Source organism: Erpetoichthys calabaricus, chromosome 12 (genome assembly GCF_900747795.2).
Source record: "Erpetoichthys calabaricus chromosome 12, fErpCal1.3, whole genome shotgun sequence".
NCBI lineage: Eukaryota > Metazoa > Chordata > Cladistia > Polypteriformes > Polypteridae > Erpetoichthys > Erpetoichthys calabaricus.
The window spans coordinates 28,196,767-28,219,865 of NC_041405.2; the positions used below are offsets into that span (position 1 = coordinate 28,196,767).

At 37.7% G+C, this 23,099-nt stretch overlaps 1 protein-coding gene across 1 annotated transcript; it reads left to right on the forward strand.

Annotated features, from left to right (window-relative positions):
• The first annotated feature begins 1,221 nt into the window (after nt 1-1,221).
• On the forward strand, nt 1,222-22,110 carry ddx17 (DEAD-box helicase 17). Its single transcript, XM_051934925.1, is given in 18 exon segments — nt 1,222-1,561; nt 6,574-6,647; nt 7,980-8,063; nt 8,066-8,138; nt 8,227-8,300; nt 8,303-8,351; nt 9,306-9,426; nt 9,863-9,935; nt 12,294-12,392; nt 12,394-12,436; nt 12,567-12,727; nt 12,909-13,081; nt 13,932-14,042; nt 14,126-14,187; nt 14,721-14,770; nt 14,772-14,781; nt 18,960-19,190; nt 20,001-22,110. Coding segments are annotated over 18 exon segments (2,457 nt in total). The 3' UTR covers nt 20,630-22,110.
• Nucleotides 22,111-23,099: the final 989 nt, after the last annotated feature.

Genomic DNA, 23,099 nt, shown 5'->3' on the forward strand with positions numbered 1-23,099 from the left:
TAATGTATGTTTAGATGAAAAGCATGTGAGTGAGCAAAGGAAGCATGTGTTTTGTTTTTTTTTTGTTTTTTTTTTTACTTTAGTGATTTATTGAATGAAAAAAAGTTATCTGACACCAGTAAACGGCCCCCTAGTTAAATCAACCCAATTAAAGCCATGCCACTTTAGATAACTTTTCCAGCAATTTTTAGTCATTGCCTTCATTCCCATGTCACCTAATGTGACATACCCACCGACTCACCCTCACACAAAATGAAACGGGTGAGTCCCAACTCCTTCAGGCAACACGTTATTTGCTGTCGCAAAAAGGGGAGAGTATGACTGTACTGGAAGTTTGGAATGAGATTACTTAACTTTACATGCCCAATGAATTTCTGTAATGTAAATTGACATGGTCTGGTGATGAGATGAGCAACTGCAGTGCAAGTCTGACATGCCCAGGTTTGATTATAACCAGTTATGTTCTGCATAAGCCATTACTTTTAACTTTACCTTGGGAATGAAGGGTCAATACCAGCACAAGCTCCAGCAAGTACATAATATCACAAACAAAGGAAGTTCCTAAAGAGATCAAAAGAAAGATGTTTATATCTTTCAGTCTAGAAATGACTACCAAGCCATTTCTAAGTTACTGGGCTTTCAATATACCACAAAGAGGACAATCTACAAATGGAAAGGACATGGAGTGAGGAATTTAATAAAATCAATAGTATTCTGTAGCCCTGTTAATATGACAAGAGTACGGTACATTTAAAAATATTGTAATAAGGTGGAATTGGTCTTATATTTTGGGTTAAATAGATGCCTAAGCCGGTGTCCCACTGGAAGTGATTTTTTTCTTTCTTACTTTTCCATTCTTCCATCTTCCTTCCTTTTGAACTATTTGAATTATCCTGTAATTTAACAGTCCAGGTGGAATTGCTTAAAGTATACTCAAGTGTGATATGCAGGGCTCCAGACATGTGACCAAAAGTAGACTTTAGCAGTTAAATCATAGAAATATAATTACATTGTAACTGATGCAAAAGACCTTTGCTCTAAATTGTTGAGCAGATATGCTGTTAACACATGTCTGTACGGTGGTGGGTGGGTTCCTCTTTGGAGACCCATTAGCCACATTCCATTAATGACTGGTTTATACTAGACTTGTCCCTGCAATGCGTGCACAGCAAAAATTACGTAGAGACTAGGAGACACGTGTTTGAAAGTATGTCTCCCTACATGGCGCAGCAGCTGTGTATTACAAATGGTGAAATTCAGGAAGAGGCTGCTTACTCTTGTGCCAGAATAATGAACGAAGGGCTGAATATAATGCAACTGGTCATCCAAATGCAAGAAAGACAGGCAGAACATTTGAAATCCATGTTCCCATCACCTGCGTCTTCTGTTATGAAGATATCTGTGCCCAGTGGAATTCAGTTGTTCCTTCTGACTTGGTGTGAACATCACGGATCTCATGTCAACAGGCCCTGGACCCTTCCCTCTTGTGTTCGTGCATCTTTGTGTGCTGCTTCTCTTGATTTAATGCATGCACTGTGCAAAAATACCAGCCTGTCCGTTGGTAAACATGCATGTGTAGCCAACTGCTCGACGTTTCCTCAAGCATAGTGATGAAATCTGCGTTTTAAGGTTGCAGGTGTATTGCATGTTGCTCCTTGATTGATGGTGGACAGTAAACTTTATTAAAATGGTACTGATAAATGCCACTTTGTTATTTCAGTCATTGTGGCATGCGCACTGTGTTCTGTTACCAATACGTTGTTTAGTGGGAGCTCATCAACAAAAAAACATGGAAAATAAGATTTAGTAAAATATTAGATAGATACTTTATTAATCCCAAGGGGAAATTCACAAATTTGTTTGAAATTAATAATAGTAAGTTATAATTAATTAATTAGTTGACATCCAAGAACTCTGAACAAAGTCATTTAAAAGACAAATCATTAAAATAAATGTACTAATCCACTTTTACGCAATACATGTTGCCTTGCTCTTAAACATTTACTCAGGTAGTTTTTTTCTGGGGGCTAAAAAAAAAAGAAGAAACAAATAAATTACCATGGGAAAGACTTTGTTGTGGAACTCAAATTTAACTTCTGTCATATGAGTGATTAAAACTGTGTGAATTACATAGTTTGTTATATCAAAAAAAAATCCTTGCATTTCATGAGCACAACTTTAAATTGGGGGAGGATCTTATTTTCTCAGCAGGTGTCATTATCTTATAAAACTTGTTTTCCTGTGAAATACATAAACATCAGTTCATGTCAGATTAAAACTCATCAAATGCTTAAAAAAATTAACTCTGGGCAGCTAAAAGGTTTCTTGCTCACTTCAAACAAGATGAAAAGATGCCCAAATTACACTGGATGGCCCGTTGGCATTGACTTTCAGTGACACAGACTCGGAGCCTAAATAAAATACATGGTTTGTAATAAGTGTACATATTTTGAAAGTTATATTGACATTCATTTACCCAAATTATCAAGATGGACACAAAAGCACAAGGGAAGGATACACTGCACAGGAGAAGGAAAATAATTAGGCATACTTGTGTGGAGGTGAGAAAGGTGAGAGACTGAAAGATTAATATTTTATACATTTAATTATTTGGCACCTAAATTAAAGCAATTGGCTTCTTGAGGTGAAGTTGTCTGGAGCCCTGATATGAGGTATTTTATCTGTATGACTGCACATGAAATGGGTCAATTACAGTCAGAGTAGTCCTTCAGAAAAGTAACATGCAAAATGTTTTAGTTAATAGAGAGAAATTCAACCTCAATTCATTCCTTAAGTGAAAGAACATTTTTTATACTGTCATAAAATAACCTTAAATGTCTTAAAATGTAATATTTGTACAGTGAACAGCTGTGTTAAAGTATTGTAAATATACAATGTTAAAAGGGAAGCCACAGAGAAAAGTCCCGTGCTGTCTGCTGACTGCAGCTCCTTTCTGTAAATTCCATTGAACAGGCAGTGGAAGTGTGCAAAGTAGTGAGGCTTTCTTAAGCTAACAGTGGAATATCAATTTGAGGGGCCATATATGGTGAAATCTATGCATCCAGTATCATTTGTCTCCAAAGCATTTTCAGAATTGCAGACCACTTAATTGGCAGAGTGGCCATCATAGTATGAGAGCCCTGCAACGTGCTTCACAGGGATACAAGGTATGCAGGCATTAGGAAATGACGGTTCCAAATGCCAGCTAAAGTTTTTGTTCACTTCTCCTTCCTGGCAACCTTTTTAACTAAACTGGACGTTTAGGGTGGCTTCTTGTGATTTACTTTTAAAGTTTTGTTGTGTATTTTTAAATTGTTTCCCAGCAAACACTAAAACTCATTTTACAGGTTTGTTTGTTAAGCTACTTTGAATAAGGGTAACTGCTAATAAAATAATGGTAATGAGAAGAGAATGCTTAAAATTGTTATAGTGCAACATATACTACATTCTGTTGTTTCATTTGTAAACCAAGTAAAGGCAAGGAGTACCTTAATTAAACAAATGATGAATATTAAAAAGATATTGCTCAGTTGGCAGCCTTCCCAATAATGCACTGCAGTGCACAGGGAAGTTGAAACCATTGCAAATGTCTGGGCAGAGACGAGACATGAGAAAGCTTTAGGATTAACCCACTTGCTTTCTTTACCAACCTGTTCACACATATTTGAAACTGGCAAAAGGAACGATTTCTCATTTTATATCCATACAAACCCACAGTAGGTGTGTGTGTTTTTTCTGAAAGACAAAAAATTAACTTTTGTAAATCATCATGCCTATCAATGAGAGTAGTACTAAATAATACCATTACATGCCCAGTGGATGGTAGCAATATATAGATGGTATACCTTACTGAAATTGCTTGAGACAAGTGTCTCTTTGTATGTTTAGAATACTAACACATGGATCTGGAACTTAACAATTGACATGTCACATTACAATAGTTAAATGTAACAACATATCATGCTGAAATAGACTAATAACATTAGCAATGGTTATAAACAGTGCACCCAAATAACATTCACTTATTGTCATGAAACAAAATGGTAGCCAGCATTCTTCCTTAGCATCAACACGACAAAATTAACCTTAAATATACATTGCAATACCAGTGCCATCCCAGAACTTGAAACAAAATAACTTGCATTGTTTCTGGGGCGAGTCTATGGAATGCCACCCTAACAAAATTATGTGCCATCCCATTTGTCTCCCAATGTAAATATAATGTAAATCATAAAAATTGTAATAACATGTTTCACATAAGTTCATTTAACATAAAGCATGTCCTGAGCTCAGCCTTCTATGTAAACTTCTTCAGAGAAAAATAATTAGTAAATTCTATACTTTTCCTTTCTCTTTGTGGTGTGTGTAATTTACAGCTACAGTAAGTGCTTAGCTTTAGTCAGGGGTTTTGAAACTCAGTCCTATGGACCCACTGTGGATGTGAGTTTTTGTTTTGGTTAGATTCATAATCGGTGACAACAACTGATTTCATTAAATTAGCTCATAAATACGCCTACCTTAAACATGTATGCCATATATGTTCATCTCAAAGAATTTTTTCTTGTTGCAATTATTGAAAATAAAAATTTATGTATTAGCATACTGTAAATAGACATAAAAGTAATTAACAGCTTCTAAAGCGTTAGATTTAGCATAATTTAGACATGACAAGCAAATAAGATATGTCAAGCAAATAGTTAAATAAAGACATTAGTTATATTGCATTTTCTAGTTAAAGCTTGAAGGAAAATTACCAATATTGGGAAAGGAAGGATAGAACAGGAAGTAAATGACGTACAGAAACTACCAGGGGACAAGAGAAGGGGGAATAAGAACACCTGTTGTTAGAAGGCCAGAAAGCAAGGAATGATACCAATGCAGAAAAAATGGTCATCGGAGTCGGCAGAAACGGCAAAAGGCATTGTTACAACGAGGTCAAGATGATGTGATGTATGGAAAATAAAATTAGTGTATTCACTGTATTAAATAAATATAGAGAAATATATAAGCATTAACCTTAGTGCAGATATATAACTCTATTAGGGCTAATTTTTTTTTGTTCTTTTCTCCAGGGCTGAATATTTTTCCAAAAACTAACATTTTTTAAAAGAAGAACACAAAGCAATTGTTTAACATATCAAATCAACAAAAATATTACTTTTGACAAATCTTACTGTCTCTGTCATGTTGTAGATGGCCTGCATACTCTATGATTTCACATACCATATCCCATACATTTTACACAGCAAAGTCTGATCTCGCTCAAAGCAGCCAATTTCAGTCATTGCCACATTTGCACTCCTTACAATATGTGTTGTCTTGGTGCCTATTTTTCAATTGTCTGTTGCTGCACTTTCTCACATATATTGTTAGTGTGTACTGTAGAGAGACAAGTCACCCATTTGCCTGCATGAAAACCCGTATTGGTCACCTCTTTTCATCATCTGAAAACTTTATGAACTTTATGTATGGCATTATAGCCTGGCTCACCCCATGGGATTTGCTTCTGTTTATTACAGAAGTGAATAAAACTTTGCAGCAGCACGTACCTAAGCCACCAGGGGACAAAACACGTTTGGACCAATGCTCCCATGCGAACCTTGCCGTAGATGCATCGGGCTGCGCAGAGGCACTCAACCTGGCAGCAGATCCGCTGGCGCGGCATCGGCTGGTGTCTGATCAGCTGATGCCTGCTTCTCACTCTCTTGCTCGATCTCCTGATCACTGCCAATAAAATCCGATTCTGAAAAATCAAGAGTCCGACTCCACGATAATGCGCAAAAACATCGTCTGCCGAGTGTTTTCTTTTCTGCACTTGCTTCGCTGCCTTTTCACATGTCTGTGCCATCTTGCCTTTGTTTACATTTCGCAACTCACGCACACGCAAGGTTTAGTTGCCGAGTCAACAAGTCTAGCATTCCTCCAAGCACAGAGGGAATGCCTGTGACGTGACAGTGAGATTTGTCGCAATTAACAGCTGATGTTGTCGCCCCCTATCCCTGGATGTTGACTTTTGTCGACATTAGCCTTCAACCCCTCCTGTCGACAAAAGTCGACATCCGCCCTAAAAGAGTTAACTGAAAGTCAGGGCTGCCAAAGCAAATGATTAAATAAAAAGCACGTCATATTTCTTTTTTAATTAAAGCTTAGCTTTAGGCCACCATTATACAATAGTTTGAAGGCCTAGAAAGGAAATAAGAGAAAGCCCAAAATGGACTTCTTCCCAGCCGAGCCCAATAAAAAGAAGCAAACAGAAAATAAAGATGAACAATAGACAGTAAAAATACCAGAGGCGCGCTGCACGGGGAAGTCAGGAGGTAATAATGGTTCCCATGAGAACTCGAGGTATCGGCTGGACAGGTGCAGGGGGGAGTCAGAGAAAAACAGCAAATGAGCTAATTGAGCGAGTCGGAGTGATAAGAAATTACTGTATAAGTTTTGAGTTCTGAACTGTTCAGGGCTCAGTCCAGTTTGGCCATATTGGGTTGAGTCCGTGTTATTATTATTGTTTTATTGCAATAAAACCATAGACTCCGTTTGCCTATCCTCTGAGTCCTTATACCTTCATTTCAGGTAAACAGCCTTTTGGAGTGACAATTTTTTCACCACGATACAATCCTCTTAAAAATCTTTCTGCCAACCCCCATGTAAAATTCTCTCGATCCATCCCTTCTTTGTTTATTTGCATTTCAAGAGAAACTGTAAACACATCACTTTCTTGCTCACGTGTACAGTTAGAGAGCAATGACTTCTGCACCATCTCTAGTCTCTGGTCTTGCACCACGACCAAAAAAGTACATGCATTATAAAATTAATCAATCTCACATATTGGTACTGAAGTGCGCATCACACCTGAAATTTGTAGCTTATATCTGAACCAATACATTTTAGTATGAATAATTTAAATATAGTTTTTTTTTTTTCTTTTTTGTCTAAATGAACAACAATAATGTGTGTTTTGTGAAATTTCTGCTTGACGGTGATTTACTACTAATAGAAACGTTTTCCTGTACAGTGATCCCTCGCTATATCGCGCTTCGCCTTTCATGGCTTCACTCTATCGCGGATTTTATATGTAAGCATATTTTAAATATATATCGCAGATTTATTTTTTTGCTGGTTCGCGGATTTCTGAGGACAATGGTCTTTTAATTTCTGGTACATGCTTCCTCAGTTGGTTTGCCCAGTTGATTTCATACAAGGGACGCTATTGGCATATGGCTGAGAAGCTATCCAACTTACTTTCTCTCTCTCTCTCTCTCTCTCTCTCTTGCGCTGACGTAGGGGGGTGTGAGCAGGGGTGCTGTTCGCACACCTAGACGATAGGGACGCTCGTCTAAAAAATGCTGAAAGATTATCTTCACGTTGCTACCTTCTGTGTGCAGCTGCTTCCTGAAGCGACATGCTGCACTGTGCTTCGCATACTTAAAAGCTCAAAGGACACGTATTGATTTTTGACTTTGTTTTTCTCTGCTCTCTCTCTCTCTCTCCCTGCTCCTGACGGAGGGGGGTGTGAGCTGCCGCCTTCAACAGCTTTGTTACCGGCGGTGCTTCGCATACTTAAAACAGCCCTATGATTTGTTTGCTTTTCTCTCTCTGACGCGCACTCTGTTGAAGATGGAAGATATGTTTGCATTCTTTTAATTGTGAGACAGAAACTGTCATCTCTGTCTTGTCATGGAGCACAGTTTTAAACTTTTGAAAGAGAGACCACATGTTTGTTTTGCAGTGTTTGAATAACGTTCCTGTCTCTCTACAACCTCCTGTGTTTCTGCGCAAATCTGTGACCCAAGCATGACAATATAAAAAAATAACCATATAAACATATGGTTTCTACTTCGCGGCGATTTTCTTATTTCGCGGGTGGCTCTGAACGCAACCCCCGCGATGGAGGAGGGATTACTGTATACTATTTAGTATTTTTGATTTTCAGTGTCTGGAAGTATAATTAAACTATTTCTGTTTTTGTGTTCTTTTAGCCCCTCGCTTTGGGTCAAACCGTGGTGGAGGTTGGGGGTGGTGGTCCTCCTCCCAATAAGAAGTTTGGGAATCCTGGTGAAAGAACTGCGCAAAAAAGAAATGGGATTTAGAGGAACTTCCTAAATTTGAGAAGAACTTTTATGCTGAGACACCCTGAAGTAAGCACGGAATGGACACCCAGTAATTAGATTTATGTGGTATAATTGCTATAGCAAATAAAAAGTGAAAATAAATGTTTAATATGAGAATGCATCTTGTTTCAGTTTGAAGTTGAGGAATATCGCAGGAAAAAAGAGATCACTGTCCGTGGATCTGGATGTCCCCAAACCCAATTGTCAGTTTTCACCCCAAGCACAGTTTTCCAACGTACAGTACTTTATTTTTCATTTTTACTTTTTCTACCATTTATTTATTCAATGTTATGTTAAGCTTCAGGTCTTTGTCAGTTTGCGGTGGACAATAGCTGTGGGTTACTGTGTGCTTTTTATTTCGGTGAATTCTCCTGTATCAGAAATTCCTTGTATGCTATATTTTCTTAGAAAACAACAAAATCAGCTATGGTGTTTCTCAGACATTTAACAAAGTGTTAGAGTAAGCTGTCTGATGAGACAAGGAGTTACATTTACAAGACTGACAGTGAATTAACATATTGGTTGGAACAAAAGCTTACAGTCATTAACTCTCCATACCTGGATTTGCTTTATTCAATGTGAATGCTGTTCATTAATCTGGCAATTGAATTTGTCATATCCAGTAGCCTTTGGTCATTTCAGCAGGTATCTGTGCACTGTGCGGAATCCCTGTAAGAGTAGAATCCAGTAAATGTGCATAGATTAGCATTTTTTTTAATCTCTTCATCCCTCCAGATTGGAAGAAGAGGTTAATATACAAGACTGGGCCGAAGAAAATAATGAAAACTATTGAGTAATTCAGGAAATAGCTATTTAGCAACATTTAATAGCAAAAAAAAAGAGAGAACATCTCTCACATTTTGAGCTACGCAAAAGTTTAGACATGTGGACTATAACTACACAAGTATCATTTTGGTTTATTTATTTAATTTTTCCATGGTCATTTTTCACTGTTTGCCAATGTCAGAATTGGTCATTGATTTTTTTTTCCCATTCATAATGAATCTTCTTTATATCTTCATTAAAACATCAGATTAAAAAGTGATATTTTTTGGGTGGAGTATTCCTTTAAGTCAAAACCTGTTTTGTTTTTTTGTTTGCACATCGTCATAGAGGTAACTGTATTTATTACTTTGGCAGATATTTCTTGCTTTTCTTACATTTCCCCCCTGTTCAATTTTCTTTAGAATACGTTAATGGATGTGCTTCTAGAACAGAACTTTTCAGAGCCTACTTCCATTCAAGCTCAGGGCTTCCCTTTGGCCCTAAGTGGTAGAGACATGGTGGGCATTGCACAAACTGGCTCTGGGAAAACCACTGGCGGTAATGAAAAAATCAAGCACTGTGGTCTGTTTCATTAGATTAAGAATAAGGATGCTTACTTTTTAAAGTAGTGGTCAGAGTTGCCTAGTGATTAGCACTACTGCCTTATAGTTTCTGAAACCTATGCTTCAGTCAGTGTTTGTAGGCCTATTTTATACTTTGACGGAGTATGGTTATGTACACATGAGTCTTTTTATTAATGGGTATGCTGCTGATGATCATGAACTGGATTAAGTGGTTTTAAAATGGATGCTGTAGTTTGGAAGTTTAGATTTATTTATGAGGAAGTTCCTTAAGTTACATTTGACTCCCTCTGTTTTGATATTTACTGTTTCAGGTTTCAGTGATTATTTAATAGTTTGTTGATTTATGTTAAATACTTTTATTTATTTATTTTTTTTAATTGGATTTGTTTTTTTTTACTTGGAACTGTAGTACCTGTTGCCAGCTATTGTCCATATTAATCATCAGCCTTACCTGGAACGAGGAGATGGCCCAATTGTAAGTATACTGACTGTAATCTTAACATTCAGAATTGAGAGTGAACATCTGAATTTGTTCCGTTTTCCTGGCCTACACTCCATTCTAATCATTCCTTTGGCCTATTTTACTGTACGTTGTGAATTTCATGTCACATTCACATCCAACTTAGGATTTAGCTTTTTCTGGCAATGTAACCTCAATGTAAGTGTTTTAACTTTCACAAGTGGGTGATCAGCAAGGCACAATTTTCTTTATTTGCCGTGCCAGTTTCTTTCTTGTGAACAGTGCTGCTCGGTGTGTCGTTTAAAAGGATTGGGAATGCGTTTTTCCATGTATGTAGTATTCTTTTCACTGAGCTTATTTCAAGGTGTTCAGGTACTCTACCTTTAAAATGCATTTTGCCAAGGCCATGTCCCTTATTCACAGTGGTTTCCTATGATACCATATCTAAGAACAATTTCTTTAGATAGGTGTTTTACTTCAAATAAATTATCTTAAACTCCAAGCATCTCTTGGTCTTGAAGTTCTGTGTAAAAACCATTAACCCCAAGTCTCTCAGATTAAGCTGTTATGTTCCAGTGCACACCATTAAGCTTGAATAACAACTGGAACAGTATTCAGATGCCACCTAGAGAATAAAATTTCATGTTGCAACAAAAACATCAACCAAAACACAAAATACAACAACAACAACAACATTTATTTATATAGCACATTTTCATACAAAAAGTAGCTCAAAGTGCTTTACTAATGAAGAGAAGAAAAATAAAAGACAAAATAAGAAATTAAAATAAGAAAACATTAATTAACATAGAAAAGAGTAAGGACCAATGGCCAGGGTGGACAGAAAAAACAAAAAAAAAAACTCCAGAAGGCTGGAGAAAAAAATAAAAATCTGTAGGGGTTCCAGGCCACGAGACCGCCCAGTCCTCTGGGCATTCTACCTAACATAAATTAAATAGTCCTCTTTGTAGTTCGTGTTTTTTCACGGAGTCACTTGATGCTGATGGTCATCACAGACTTCTGGCTTTTAATCCATCCATCATTGTTGGAACATCATCAAAATAGTGTGTACATGAAAAGCTGTAAAGCCAGCTTTAGAAAAAAACTAAAGTTGGAACATTACCTGAATCAAGTGATAGTGATGAGAGTGAATTGGTCAACAAACATTGACACAGATAGTGAAACTGATGCAAAAGGCGATGTACAACTGTAACCGCTATGATGTGCTTGATGAATTTGGTCATGTGATGCTTCATTGTGGTAGAATGGCAAAATAATTTTGATCATGTTGTGACACGTGAATCACTGTCGTACACCCCAAAAACATAAGGCTGAGTCTCTGTCTTCAGAACGATCAGCTTTATTAACAACTTCAAACAGAACTGCAAGCATATTTATTGAAGAGGGAGCTACCACTCAGCAAGCAAGCAAGCTGTGACTTCCTGAGTCATTACGTCACAGCTCCCTCCTTCAGTCCAGGTTCTGCTAATCGTCCTCCCTCAGGTTGGTCCTGTGGTTGCATATCTGTTTTGGCATCGGATTGTCCTGGAGGAGAAGGGGACAAAAGAAAGTGGGGCAGGTCATTGGGCTAAATGAAAATACCCCCCCCAGATCGGCCGATCAGTCCCTGGCCGACGACGGACGCTTTGTGCAGAGCTGTGAGCGAACTCATTGTCATGGTGATGAGGTTTTCTATGGCTGACACACTCTGCTGTGTGATGGGGTCACAAAGGTGCTGTTGAAGCAGGATGTGTAGTGCAGTGAGGCTGCGTGCATGTCACAATGTGTTACGACAAGAAATACACTAGCTTCATAGGCACTGTTCATAATGCTGCAACTGTCAGTGTTTGTATCAAGGGAAATGCGGAAGTCACTAAGCCTTTGCTGTGGTATCCTACAATAACTCAATTAGAGTGTCGGTTGTGCAGATCGCGCAAACAACTGAAAATAATAGAAAACTACACAAACACTCTTTACTGTCCTAATTTCAATATCAGACCTTGCATTGGTGACTGTTTCAAAAAGTGTCAGATGAAGGGCATGTACTAAATTTGTATCAGGACAGAAGAGAACCCTAGTCATACCTCTCTTGCTATGTTTATGTTGATATTTTTGTTTTAACGTGCTTCTGTTACACACTAATTTTTCTTGTTGAAAAAAATAATGTTTTTGCCTCATTTCTGAGAGTAAATTGATACTAAGGATGCTAAGGTTCATCCTTGTTTTTGACATTTGAAAAATGTCTGTCTTTCAAATTACTGTTGCACATCTATTTAAATTAGTGCTGCCATCCAGCATATTTCAAAGTTAAAAATGTTCTGATTTTCCTAATATTTTGGTGCAAGACTTGTACTGTTTCCTTGTTATATGCAGTGTCTTGTGTTAGCTCCAACAAGAGAACTGGCTCAACAAGTGCAGCAGGTGGCGTATGACTATGGAAAAACATCACGCATCAAGAGTACTTGTATATACGGGGGGTGCGCCAAAGGGTCCTCAAATAAGGGATCTTGAACGAGGTAAGTTCCCTTTGAAATAGACTAATGTAGGTGGATTATATTTGAAGAACTTAATACATTTTACTAAATGCAGAATATGAATTGTCTGTATTGTATATATTTAAACAGTTTTCTTGCATTCTTTCAATAGGTGTAGAAATATGTATTGCCACTCCTGGTCGTCTTATAGATTTCCTTGAGGCTGGAAAGACTAATCTGAGACGCTGCACATATTTGGTTCTGGATGAAGCTGACAGGATGTTAGATATGGGCTTTGAACCTCAAATTCGCAAAATAGTTGACCAAATCAGGGTAAGAAGGCTCTACTATTGCTTTGTTTTGTCAAATTCTATACTTTCAACTGGTTAATACTAGTTAGGGCAAGGTTTTGTAATATTCTACCAGAGCATGTTTGACTGAATTGGACACATTTCTGATGAACTGGCCCAGAAATAAAGGAAGAAAATGTCTTGCTGTTTAAATTTATGTATAGCCAGATCGTCAGACTCTTATGTGGAGTGCAACCTGGCCGAAAGAAGTTCGACAGCTTGCTGAAGACTTTTTAAGAGAGTATGTCCAGATAAATGTTGGTGCACTAGAGCTGAGTGCTAACCACAACATTCTGCAGATTGTTGACGTTTGTCAAGAGAGTGAAAAAGACAACAAGTAGGTGCTTTTTAACTTTTTTGTTCATCACGCATGCAATCATTATCATGTTTATAAAGTGGTTTCTTCCCACAGTCCAAAGACGTGCAGATTTGTTAGTTTGAAGACGCTAAATTGGCCCTAGTGTAGGTGGGTGTGTGTTCAACTTTCAATGGACTGGCACCTGGTTCAGGGATTGTTCTTGCCTTGCTTGGAAAGGTTCCAGCTTTTCCATTACCGTGCCCAGGACAAAGTGAGTTTGAAACTTGAATGGTGCTGATGCTTCCAAAGTGATGATAAATTATTAAAACATTGTATTTTATGTGTGACCTAAGGTAGCATTTTTCCTACCCATTACAAAAGTCAGTAGGAGTTGAATATGCATAGTACACACTAGTTGGTGCCTTTGATTTCTTATTTTGGCAACATATTTTTTGTTTGAGACAGTGTAATAAGAATGTGTTTCTATTATATCGGGATTAATGCTGCAATATTTACCTCTTATGAAACGGGTACTGTTTCTCAAAATAAAATGCAGCATGTCCTGGCACATTGGGCCTTTGTTTGCTACTTGTTACCTTGTCTTTGCACCAGGCATTCTGGGTCACACAGCTGTCTTTTTATGCAGAGTTTTTTTTTTTAAATGCACAACTTGTTCTTTATGCTGTATTATGACTTTCAGTATTGGCAAAGGTGACAGTCACTCATGGAGTTCATCAGGGTTTGAAGTATGATATTAAATTACACCTTCTCCAAGTGCAGGAATATAGAGGAGTCCAGTTTCCTTGAAGCAACTTAAGCGTTCAGTCATTATGGTAATTTACTGACAAAAAACTCCACCTGCTTCTTACAACTTGTATATTTTTGATAGACTTATACAGTTGATGGAGGAGATAATGGCAGAGAAAGAAAATAAAACAATTATCTTTGTCGAAACCAAAAAGAGATGTGATGACCTTACACGAAGAATGCGAAGAGATGGGTAAGTGTTTTTTGTTTTTGCGTTTATTTGATCAATGTATTATGTACATATATAATGCTTAAAGAATAACATAATACCTACAGGTGGCCTGCAATGTGCATACATGGAGATAAAAGCCAGCCTGAACGTGATTGGGTCTTAAATGGTAAGTTGTGTTGCTTTAATGGAGTACAAGCTATTAATACTGGAGGATATCATTATATCTAATTCAGAGGCACTTCCAAAATGTGTATGCAGCATATTATTATTTACTAAGGGTTATGCAGTTGAGTCAATAGTGGAATCAAGGAACAGGTAGTGCTTTGGGCAGTATGCTGCCAGTGCTTTAGCCTCTTGGTCACAATGACATAATTTTCCAGGTGAGGCAAATATATTCAATATGTCACGTTTTTTGTCTTTTTTTTAAGTATGACTGTGGCCATAATTTGTATTATTCCTTTTGTGTTTTTTTTTTTTTCCTTTTCAATTAGTCATACCATGTACAGTAGGTCTATATTTTCTAAGTGAGTCCGTTTCCCAAACAAATTACAGTATTTCAGGTCAGGAATGCTTATGTGTGCAGGATTAAAGTTAGAATACAGATTCTGAACTACTTTGTCAGAACTCTCTAATTAAAGCTAATTTCTTTAGTGAGGATGAAAGAAATTGTGAAATTACTATTTATTTATTTACTTTTAGAGTTTCGCAGTGGAAAAGCTCCAATCCTTATTGCAACAGATGTGGCTTCAACGTGGATTAGGTATGTTTTTGAAGATAGGATATAAGGTGATAGTGTTTAAAAAATATTCTCATAGTTTTATACTTGATACTTTGCCAATATAAGTAGAAAAATGCGTGTTTTTTTTTTTTTTTTAATTTTAATTCCCCATGGGCAAATATTTTTAACCAAATCTCTTTTTTTTCTTTTTTTTTTTCCTTCCAAGTTTCTTCCTGCATTTGAAGCGTACAGGCTTTGGTTCTGCAGCAGGACCTAGGCATGACTACTCGAGAGCCCAGATGTGGGGGAGAAAGGAGAGGAGAAAGCCAGGTTAATCAGTCCCAGCTGTCATCAAGCACAGACCAATGCGCCAGCTCTGCCTGCCTGATCGGGAAGGAGGGCTGGTCCAGTAAATTCTTCAGAGAAGGGGGTTTGGGGGCCTCCCATTTCAACATCCCTCAACACAAGGCTGCTGTCACATAATTTAATTGTAGTTTTCACTTCAGCCCAGTTTGGAAATAGAGCTTTTTTGCACAGAGATGTTTATTTTCTAAGGGAAGAGAGACCTCTAGTAGTAGTTGTCTCAGCTTTTTGTTGTTTATTTTGACAACATACCTGAGGCTTCTATTTTAATTGTTGACTGCAATTCTTCTGTGTGTGCAGAGATTTGATAGTTACCCCAAATCTTTAGATTGTTGGCGTATTTGTTTTTTTCACAGGTCCAGTAAACTGTAAACCCTTCTTGATTTAGCAGAAAATAAACATCTGCTTTGTGCTGCTCTGATTTTAGTGTAGAAAAGTGTTGTTTCTGGTATTACTTGCATTAAAGACTATGATTTCTTCTAAATCAGTAGGGTTTACAGCAGTCAAAATAGGTGGTTTCCTTTAGTGACACTGATTTTGGAAATTGACCTGCCTAGATAAACTATATTTTGGGTAAAAAGTGTTCCATGTAGCCAGAAACTTTAGCATATCATTTTGCAAATTATTTATTGTATTTAATTTTATGAAAAGTATTTGTTCAAAAGATATTGATCTGTGTGGAGCAAAGGAAGTATCAATAGCATAGTTTTGTACAGATCCTATTTTGACTGAAAATGTTCAGTCTTTTTGGTAACATTCTTGTTGTTTGTTACAGACAGCAAACAAAAGCCTTGCCTGGGTGTGAAGAGTTGAATAGTTTATAATGCTGAGGCCCCCCCTGTACCATCCCCTTTAGACCTCCCTCAAACGGTCTCCCTCCTGACGTCATGTCTGGTCCTGGCTGACAGGATTCCAGGTCTGTCCGATAACTGCTCGATCACGAGCCTCTGCAGAAGGACATGAGCTTGGAATGATTTATGTGCCGAATGCTTCTTTGTGTATCTTGCCTAGACAAGATTTTCGAAATGTCCCTCTACTGTCCAAAGCGTCAGTCTGTGTATTTTGACTGGTGTTTTGCTGTCCAAAGCCAAAAAAAGATCCTTGTTTGTCTGTTTCTTGTTACTTAAGTAACCTGGTGGTTACCTGGGCTCTATTTGATACGCTGCCTTGGTGTTCCCGATTTGGTCTCCATTGGTCTCCTCCTTGTTCATTTTAGCAAGGAATCAAAATTGCACTTTGTGCAGAATATTATGTAATAAGTATATCACTTAATGTTAGATTTTGGAGATTTGAGGTCACTTTAATGTTGAAACCTTGTGTAGATTTGCACCAAAAGGCACATTTTTCAGAGAAACAAAAGTACGTAACATTCAGAAACTTCATGATCACCACATTCAGTAGTGAAGAGCAGTGGAAGACAGTGAACACATTTCATGGCTGGCTGGCTATATTTGGCTTAGCTACTTTTTCACTCTTGTGGGCCAGCTTCTTCCTTTTCAGTCATTTGTTGGCAAAGGGAGAATAGTGCTTTTATCTGGCTGCCTCCACATCTCATTGTGCAAGATATATTTTGTGAGGGGAACACTATTCCTGTTGGTGCACCTTCTACTTAAGGTAAGTCAGAAAATGAAGTTAATCTGTTCTAGTCTTGTCTGTGTTTACTTATAGTGCGATTTTTAACTAATGCTTTTTTCTTCCTTTCACTTCTTTCATCTCTCTGTCTCTTTCTCTATTAACAAATAAAAACTAAAATATTTTTGGCCATTCTTTTAACATTATTGTAAATTTTCTTTTCCATATTTAAAGCAGCTCATTTCATCATTGCTCTCCAAACCTGTATTTTGGGGAAGCCTGCAGAAAGGCTGTATATGCCTGGTTTCAGTCTTTTGTTGCAGGCGCTAAATATGCTGGGAAAACCTTTGATACATTTCTTACAAAGTGTCCGTCCCTTGCAGGAGTCAAATCTTAATGGCTTTGGGTAATTTATAGGGAAGATGAGTTTGTGTCTACAGTACTGGAGCGTGGAGAACAGATGTATATTTCTGGATTTTAAATCAATCTGCAAAGGGACCTGTTGTGCAAAAACACATTGTTTTTGCAACTTTTTTTGGCATTGCACTTACAGGAGACATTCGAGTTTCTATTACTATGGAGCTTGCAAGTGCAGCAGTGTCTATTATGAGCCCATCTACTGTAATGAGAAACAGACTTGTGTAACTTCATTCATGGCAAGTTAAGAGAATTTTGCTCTTTGTCACTCCTGCACCTAGAAGGATTCAGTAGCAGCCTATTCTGGCAACCATATTTACATTGTCATTGTTTTATATATAAACCTCTCCTGTTTGCTTTGGTTTTAAAAAGTCTATGTCTTACTCTTAATGGGTGTAATGTGGCAGTTAAGGTATTCATCTAGCACACTAGTTAAATTGTTTCGACTCAATACCAAAACGGACAGTAATGTAATGGGACCGCAGAGAAGCATAAGGCCTGTGACTATTCCTCACTAAGTCAAAAGAGTATGGGTGAGTGTGCTCAAGTGCACACTGATCCAAGCATGTAGGGGTTTCTAACTACTTTGGGATGTGCAATGCATGCTCCCTTCCCATTTACTGGTCCAGTGTCACCAAAGGGGTGGAGCATTGGAGACTCAAAGAACCTCCAGATTTGGAGATCTTCATGTGAGAAAATGAAGAGAAGGCCACTAATTTAAAATAGGCAGGCGGTGAACTTTATTAATTTTCTGGTGTACAAATTGTCCATACTACCCTCTTGTTTACATGTATTCTTTATAATAACCATTTTCTTAGCTGTTTTAATTTGGTATAGTCTTAAAAGGAGAGTGCTCTGTAAATGTAAAAAAGACCAATTGTTATAAAGTATGGAATTTCATTAGCTATCGCAACTGACAAATGGAATTGGCTGTAAAATCTGCTTCCTCTGGTAAGAGCGTAAATGGACCAAGTAAAGCTGAAAGTATAAATCATGAAATTTAACTAAGTTTAATTTTTAAATTGAAATTCACACATTTTTTTTAACATAATACTTACAGTGCTCTTAAGGTACTGATTTGTATTCTGTCACTTATTCTGTTTGCAAATTTGACCGTCCACTTGAGGTAAAGTGCAGTGCAAGTTGTTTTGAAAATTAAGAAAAACAAACGCAGAAGTCCTAATTTTGCGCTCTTTCCTTCTTCATGTTCCAAAACACACAATTGAATGAACAAATTATAACAAGCAATAAAAAATGATTCTTAAATTGTATATATTAAATTTCCTTTTAAGAGTTTTCTGAGTTTTAAACAATTTGTAATTTTTGTGTGCTTTTATCTGCAGGTAAGTGTAATTTGCTCTAGATTAATGATTGTGTAGCACTTAGTTCACAGGCGTTCTCCAAAATTATACCAAAGTCACATGTATACAAGACTTCATTGTGTGCACAAGTTAATTATGAATGTTAGAAAAGGTAGACATTTTTGTGTTAGTCTTCGTATGGAACAAAACAAATCTGAAATAGGTTTTAAATTATAACTTTGTAAGTTGAACGAGGTAAGTAATTAACAAAAATAAATCTAGATGTGACTTGCTAGTAAAATGCAACCAATGGCTCAATATATATAGATTTTTTTCTTCCTTTTACTAACTATAATGAAAACCCATATGATGTAAATAAGTAGATATTTTAAAGTAAGGCATGTTTTTATTATATTGCAGAAGGTTCTCCTAGCAGTGATAGTTGGAGAGTACTTCACTTTAATTATCATTTAAGTTGTATTCCATCTGCCTTGTGTTTGTTCTAATTGTATGTTTTTTATTTTTTAATTTTAACACCACCTGTGGTGGCTGTTGATCGATGTTCAGATGTGGAAGATGTAAAGTTTGTGATAAACTACGATTACCCTAACTCCTCAGAAGACTATGTACATCGTATTGGCCGAACAGCCCGTAGCACAAACAAGGGCACGGCCTATACCTTCTTCACTCCTGGCAACTTGAGACAGGCTAGAGAGCTTATCCGTGTTTTGGAAGAAGCCAATCAGGCTATCAATCCCAAACTGTTGCAGCTAGTGGACACTGGCAGGGGAGGTGGAGGTAAGGGCAATGGACTTTTCAAACAGTACTACTACTTGAGTGTTCTATTGTTCTCGAGAGAGGGTATCTGGTAAATGAGTGCCAGCAATTACAAAGGTCCATGTATACAAGCTTAGGAACATGGTAGTTAAAAATGTACTTTTGAAAATGGCAATGATTAATACAAGTAATATGCAAACTGAATTTAATGATACCAAGTTACTTGCCTGCTCCTACTGCAACATAATGCTCCAGATCTAGGTCTTGTTTTCTGTAATGGATGCCAGCTGCCCTTTTTTGTAGTTGTGATTATTTCTTGTTTCAATAAAGTAATATTCTTTGCCATCAGGGTACAAAAATAGTGTACAGGGCACAAATAAGAGTTTGTATTGCACATTTTGTCTAAAGGCTGCATCACATTACATGACCTCTCCAGAGATTTTTATTTGTATGCTTAATTTGTCTAATTTTAATGAGCCGGGGTGGGGGAAGAGCGGGCAGTGTTTAAGGCTGAACTCCCTGTACTTCTGAACGATTCAGTTGGGCACTGGCTCAGTCATGCAGCATGTTATTGTTTAAGAGAAATGGGTAAGCTTGCAATGCATTGGAAATGCGACTCTGCACTGGAAAGTTGTCTCAATTGAATATTCCCAATGATGTCTCGTCATGTAATCTTGTGTCCTCTAGCGATTAGATCAGTGCCTGCCGTCATTAAGTTTTACATCCCCTTTGACTAAAAGTTGTGCAAGGTAACAATGGCTTAAGTTAAAACATTAGGTAGGTGTAGGGTTAATGTATACTTCGTTTAATTGAGTGTTATCTATTTTACAGGTGGCCGTTCACGATATCGTAATGTTTCAAATTCAAACAATCCAAACTTGATGTATCAGGAAGAATGTGATCGTCGTATGAGAGGAGGAATGAACAAAGATGGTCGGGGCAACATGGGAGGCAGTAACTTCAGAGACCACAGGGGAGGGGGCAGTGCCAACAGGGACCACAATGGAGCTGATCGCTCATATGGCAGAGACAGAGGCAGAGATCAAACCAGAGGGAACTATGCCACAGGAGCAAATGCCACAAACTATGGGGGATCAGGAGGAGGCCATAACAATCAAGGATATGAAAATCAATACCAAGGTTATGGTCCTGGTGGCGGTGCTGGAAACCAAGGTGGTTATGGTAGAGGTGGGCAGCAGGGTGCTTCTGGTGGCATTGGTGGAGGCAACATTGGAGGTGGTGGTGGCAATCCAGATCAGGCACAACAGCAGCCTCCACAGTCTCAGTATGGTAATATGGGTGGTAGACCAGGTCAGGGTGGTCCATCTGGTCCGCCTCAGCCTCTCATGGCCCAACAGTTTGCTCCACCTCAGCCGCCTCCAATGATGGGATATATGGGACAGGCTCCTTTTCAGTACGCACCCCCACCTCCTCCTCCCCCACCTCCACCAAGAAAATAAACCAAATGACTAAGTTGAGCAGAACTGGTTGAGTGTGTTTAAGGAAAATGTGTGGGTTTGTGTTAATACTTACTCAGCTGAATGGTAAAGTTTTAAATTTAGTTATTCAAAGTCATACTTTCTTGACTCCCTGAAAAGTCTGTTAAACAGTCTTTGTTATGAGTCACTCTAAACAGTGTGCACGTAAGAAAGATGCCCTTATTTTGAAGTGTGTGACCCTTAAAATCTGTAAGTGGATGGTGACACCCAACAGAGACAGCATCTCACCGGACAAGAATAGTTTTAAGAAAACTTAAATTTTCTAAAGCCGATTGCTAACTTCTCAAGCAGTGTAACTCAGAACTTTGTTTATTCCCTGAAAATGTCGCGTTTGAATTTAACGAATACCCGATATTTAATCATAAAATTAAGTTTCAGAAATTCTGGGTAGGTATAAAATTGTTTTATACTTGTGTTGATTTCCCTTTAAAATAAAATGGCAATTTGTTTTTCCAAGTTATTTGCAAGGCTGAAAGAAATTTTTTTTACAATTTTTTTATCCAATGATTTAAGGTTTATAATCTCCAATTCTGTTGTATGTGATGAGCATTAAGTTACTTGTTTAGGAATTTTTGTACGTTTGCCTGACATCCAATCCCCGCCCCAGTTTTTCCCATTTTTCTTCCTTAAGCTTAATGAAAACTTTTAAGAGGCCACAGGTCGGTGTTTACTTTGAGGTTTGTGTCCCTCCAGTGAATATTCTGAGGTTGGCACATGCGAGGAAGATAAAGTGAAAACTTTTTAATGTAGTTCTGGATTTTTTTTAGTACTCCCAGACTATTTGAAGTAGATGCATCTTTAGAAAAACAAAATGTAGTTCAAACTACCAGTTAAATGGTAGCAAGAGGAAGGAAAATGTTTTATTCCAGTTAAGTGTGTGTATTTCTGCGTTTAATTCAGTAATATTTCTAAAGACCGTTTGAAGGGGAAATGGTTTATACTTGTTATCCTTGGCTGCACCTATCAGAAGCTGCTTTTTAAATGCATTTTAAATTTAGATTTTGTTTTACATTGTCAACCTTTTTCTTTATTTCAAGTACTGTAATAGCCAGGAGGAGTTTAAAAGAATCACTATTATTGTTGCACCGCAACCCATTTAGTTTGCAAATTACATTATTTGATTTTGGTGTATTTATGTACAAAATCAGTATTTAAGACAAACTGGACAGTCTTTAACCGTATCAAAGTGGACGGAACATCCCATGTGAAACTTTGGTTCATCTGTGTAGTAAAGGTAAGGCTTACTTTGAAGGAAAACAGCAGAGCTTGTTGGGTGGCTTCAGTTTTGTTTTTCTGTGCCCTTTGATTTGTAGCATTGCTTTATAGGAATCAAAGTAGATTTTATGTTTGTTGTGCAATTCAATCCTCATTGTCCATACTTTTGATACTGTATTGCATTTTGTAAGCTTGAAATACAAATAAAAAAAAACTGGTACAAGTAATCTTTTTCAATGCCCAGAAAAGCATTCATGCCAGCATAAATGTGTGTGTATAATATATGCAGGTGTATCTAAATAAATTAGAATATCTTAAAAGTTAATTTATTTCGCTAATTCAATTCAAAAAGTGAAACTCATATATAGATTCCTTACACACAGAGTGAAATTTCAAGTGTTTTTCTTTTCATTTTGCTGATTTTGGCTTACAGGTAATGAAAACTCAAAATTCAGTATCTCAGAAAACTAGAATTATTACATAAGACCAATAATAAAAATGATTTTTAATACAGAAATGTTGGCTTACTGAACAGTCTGTCCATATACGCACGTGATACTCGGTCAGGGCTCCTTTTTTGCATGAATTAGTGCACCAATGTGGCGTGGCATGGGGGCGATCAGCCTGTGGCACTGCTGAGGTGTTATGGATGCTTTGATAGCGCCCTTCAGCTCGTCTGCATTGTTGGCTCTGGTGTCTCTCATCTTCCTCTTGATAGATTCTCTGTGGGATTTAGGTCAGGTGAGTTTGCTGGCCAATCAAGCACAGTTGATACGATGGTCATTAAACCAGATTTTGCAACACCAGCAGATGACATGGCTCCCCAAATCATCACTGACTGTGGAAACTTCACACTGGACCTCAAGCAACTTGGATTCTGTGCCTCTCCACTCTTCCTCCAGACTCTGGGACATTGATTTCCAAATGAAATGAACAAGTTACTTTCATCTAGAAAGAGGACTTTGGACCACTGAGCAACAGTCCAGTCCGTTTTCTCCTTAGCCCAGGTAAGATGCTTCTGATGTTGTCTCTGGTTCACGAGTGCCTTGACACAAGGAATGTGCCAATTGTAGCCCATGTCCCGGATACGTCCATGTGTGGTGGCTCTTGAAGCACTAACTCCACCTGCAGTCCACTCCTTGTGAATCTCCCCCAAATTCTTGAATGGGCTGTGCTTCACAATCTTCTCAACGCTGCGGTTATCCCTGTTGCTTGT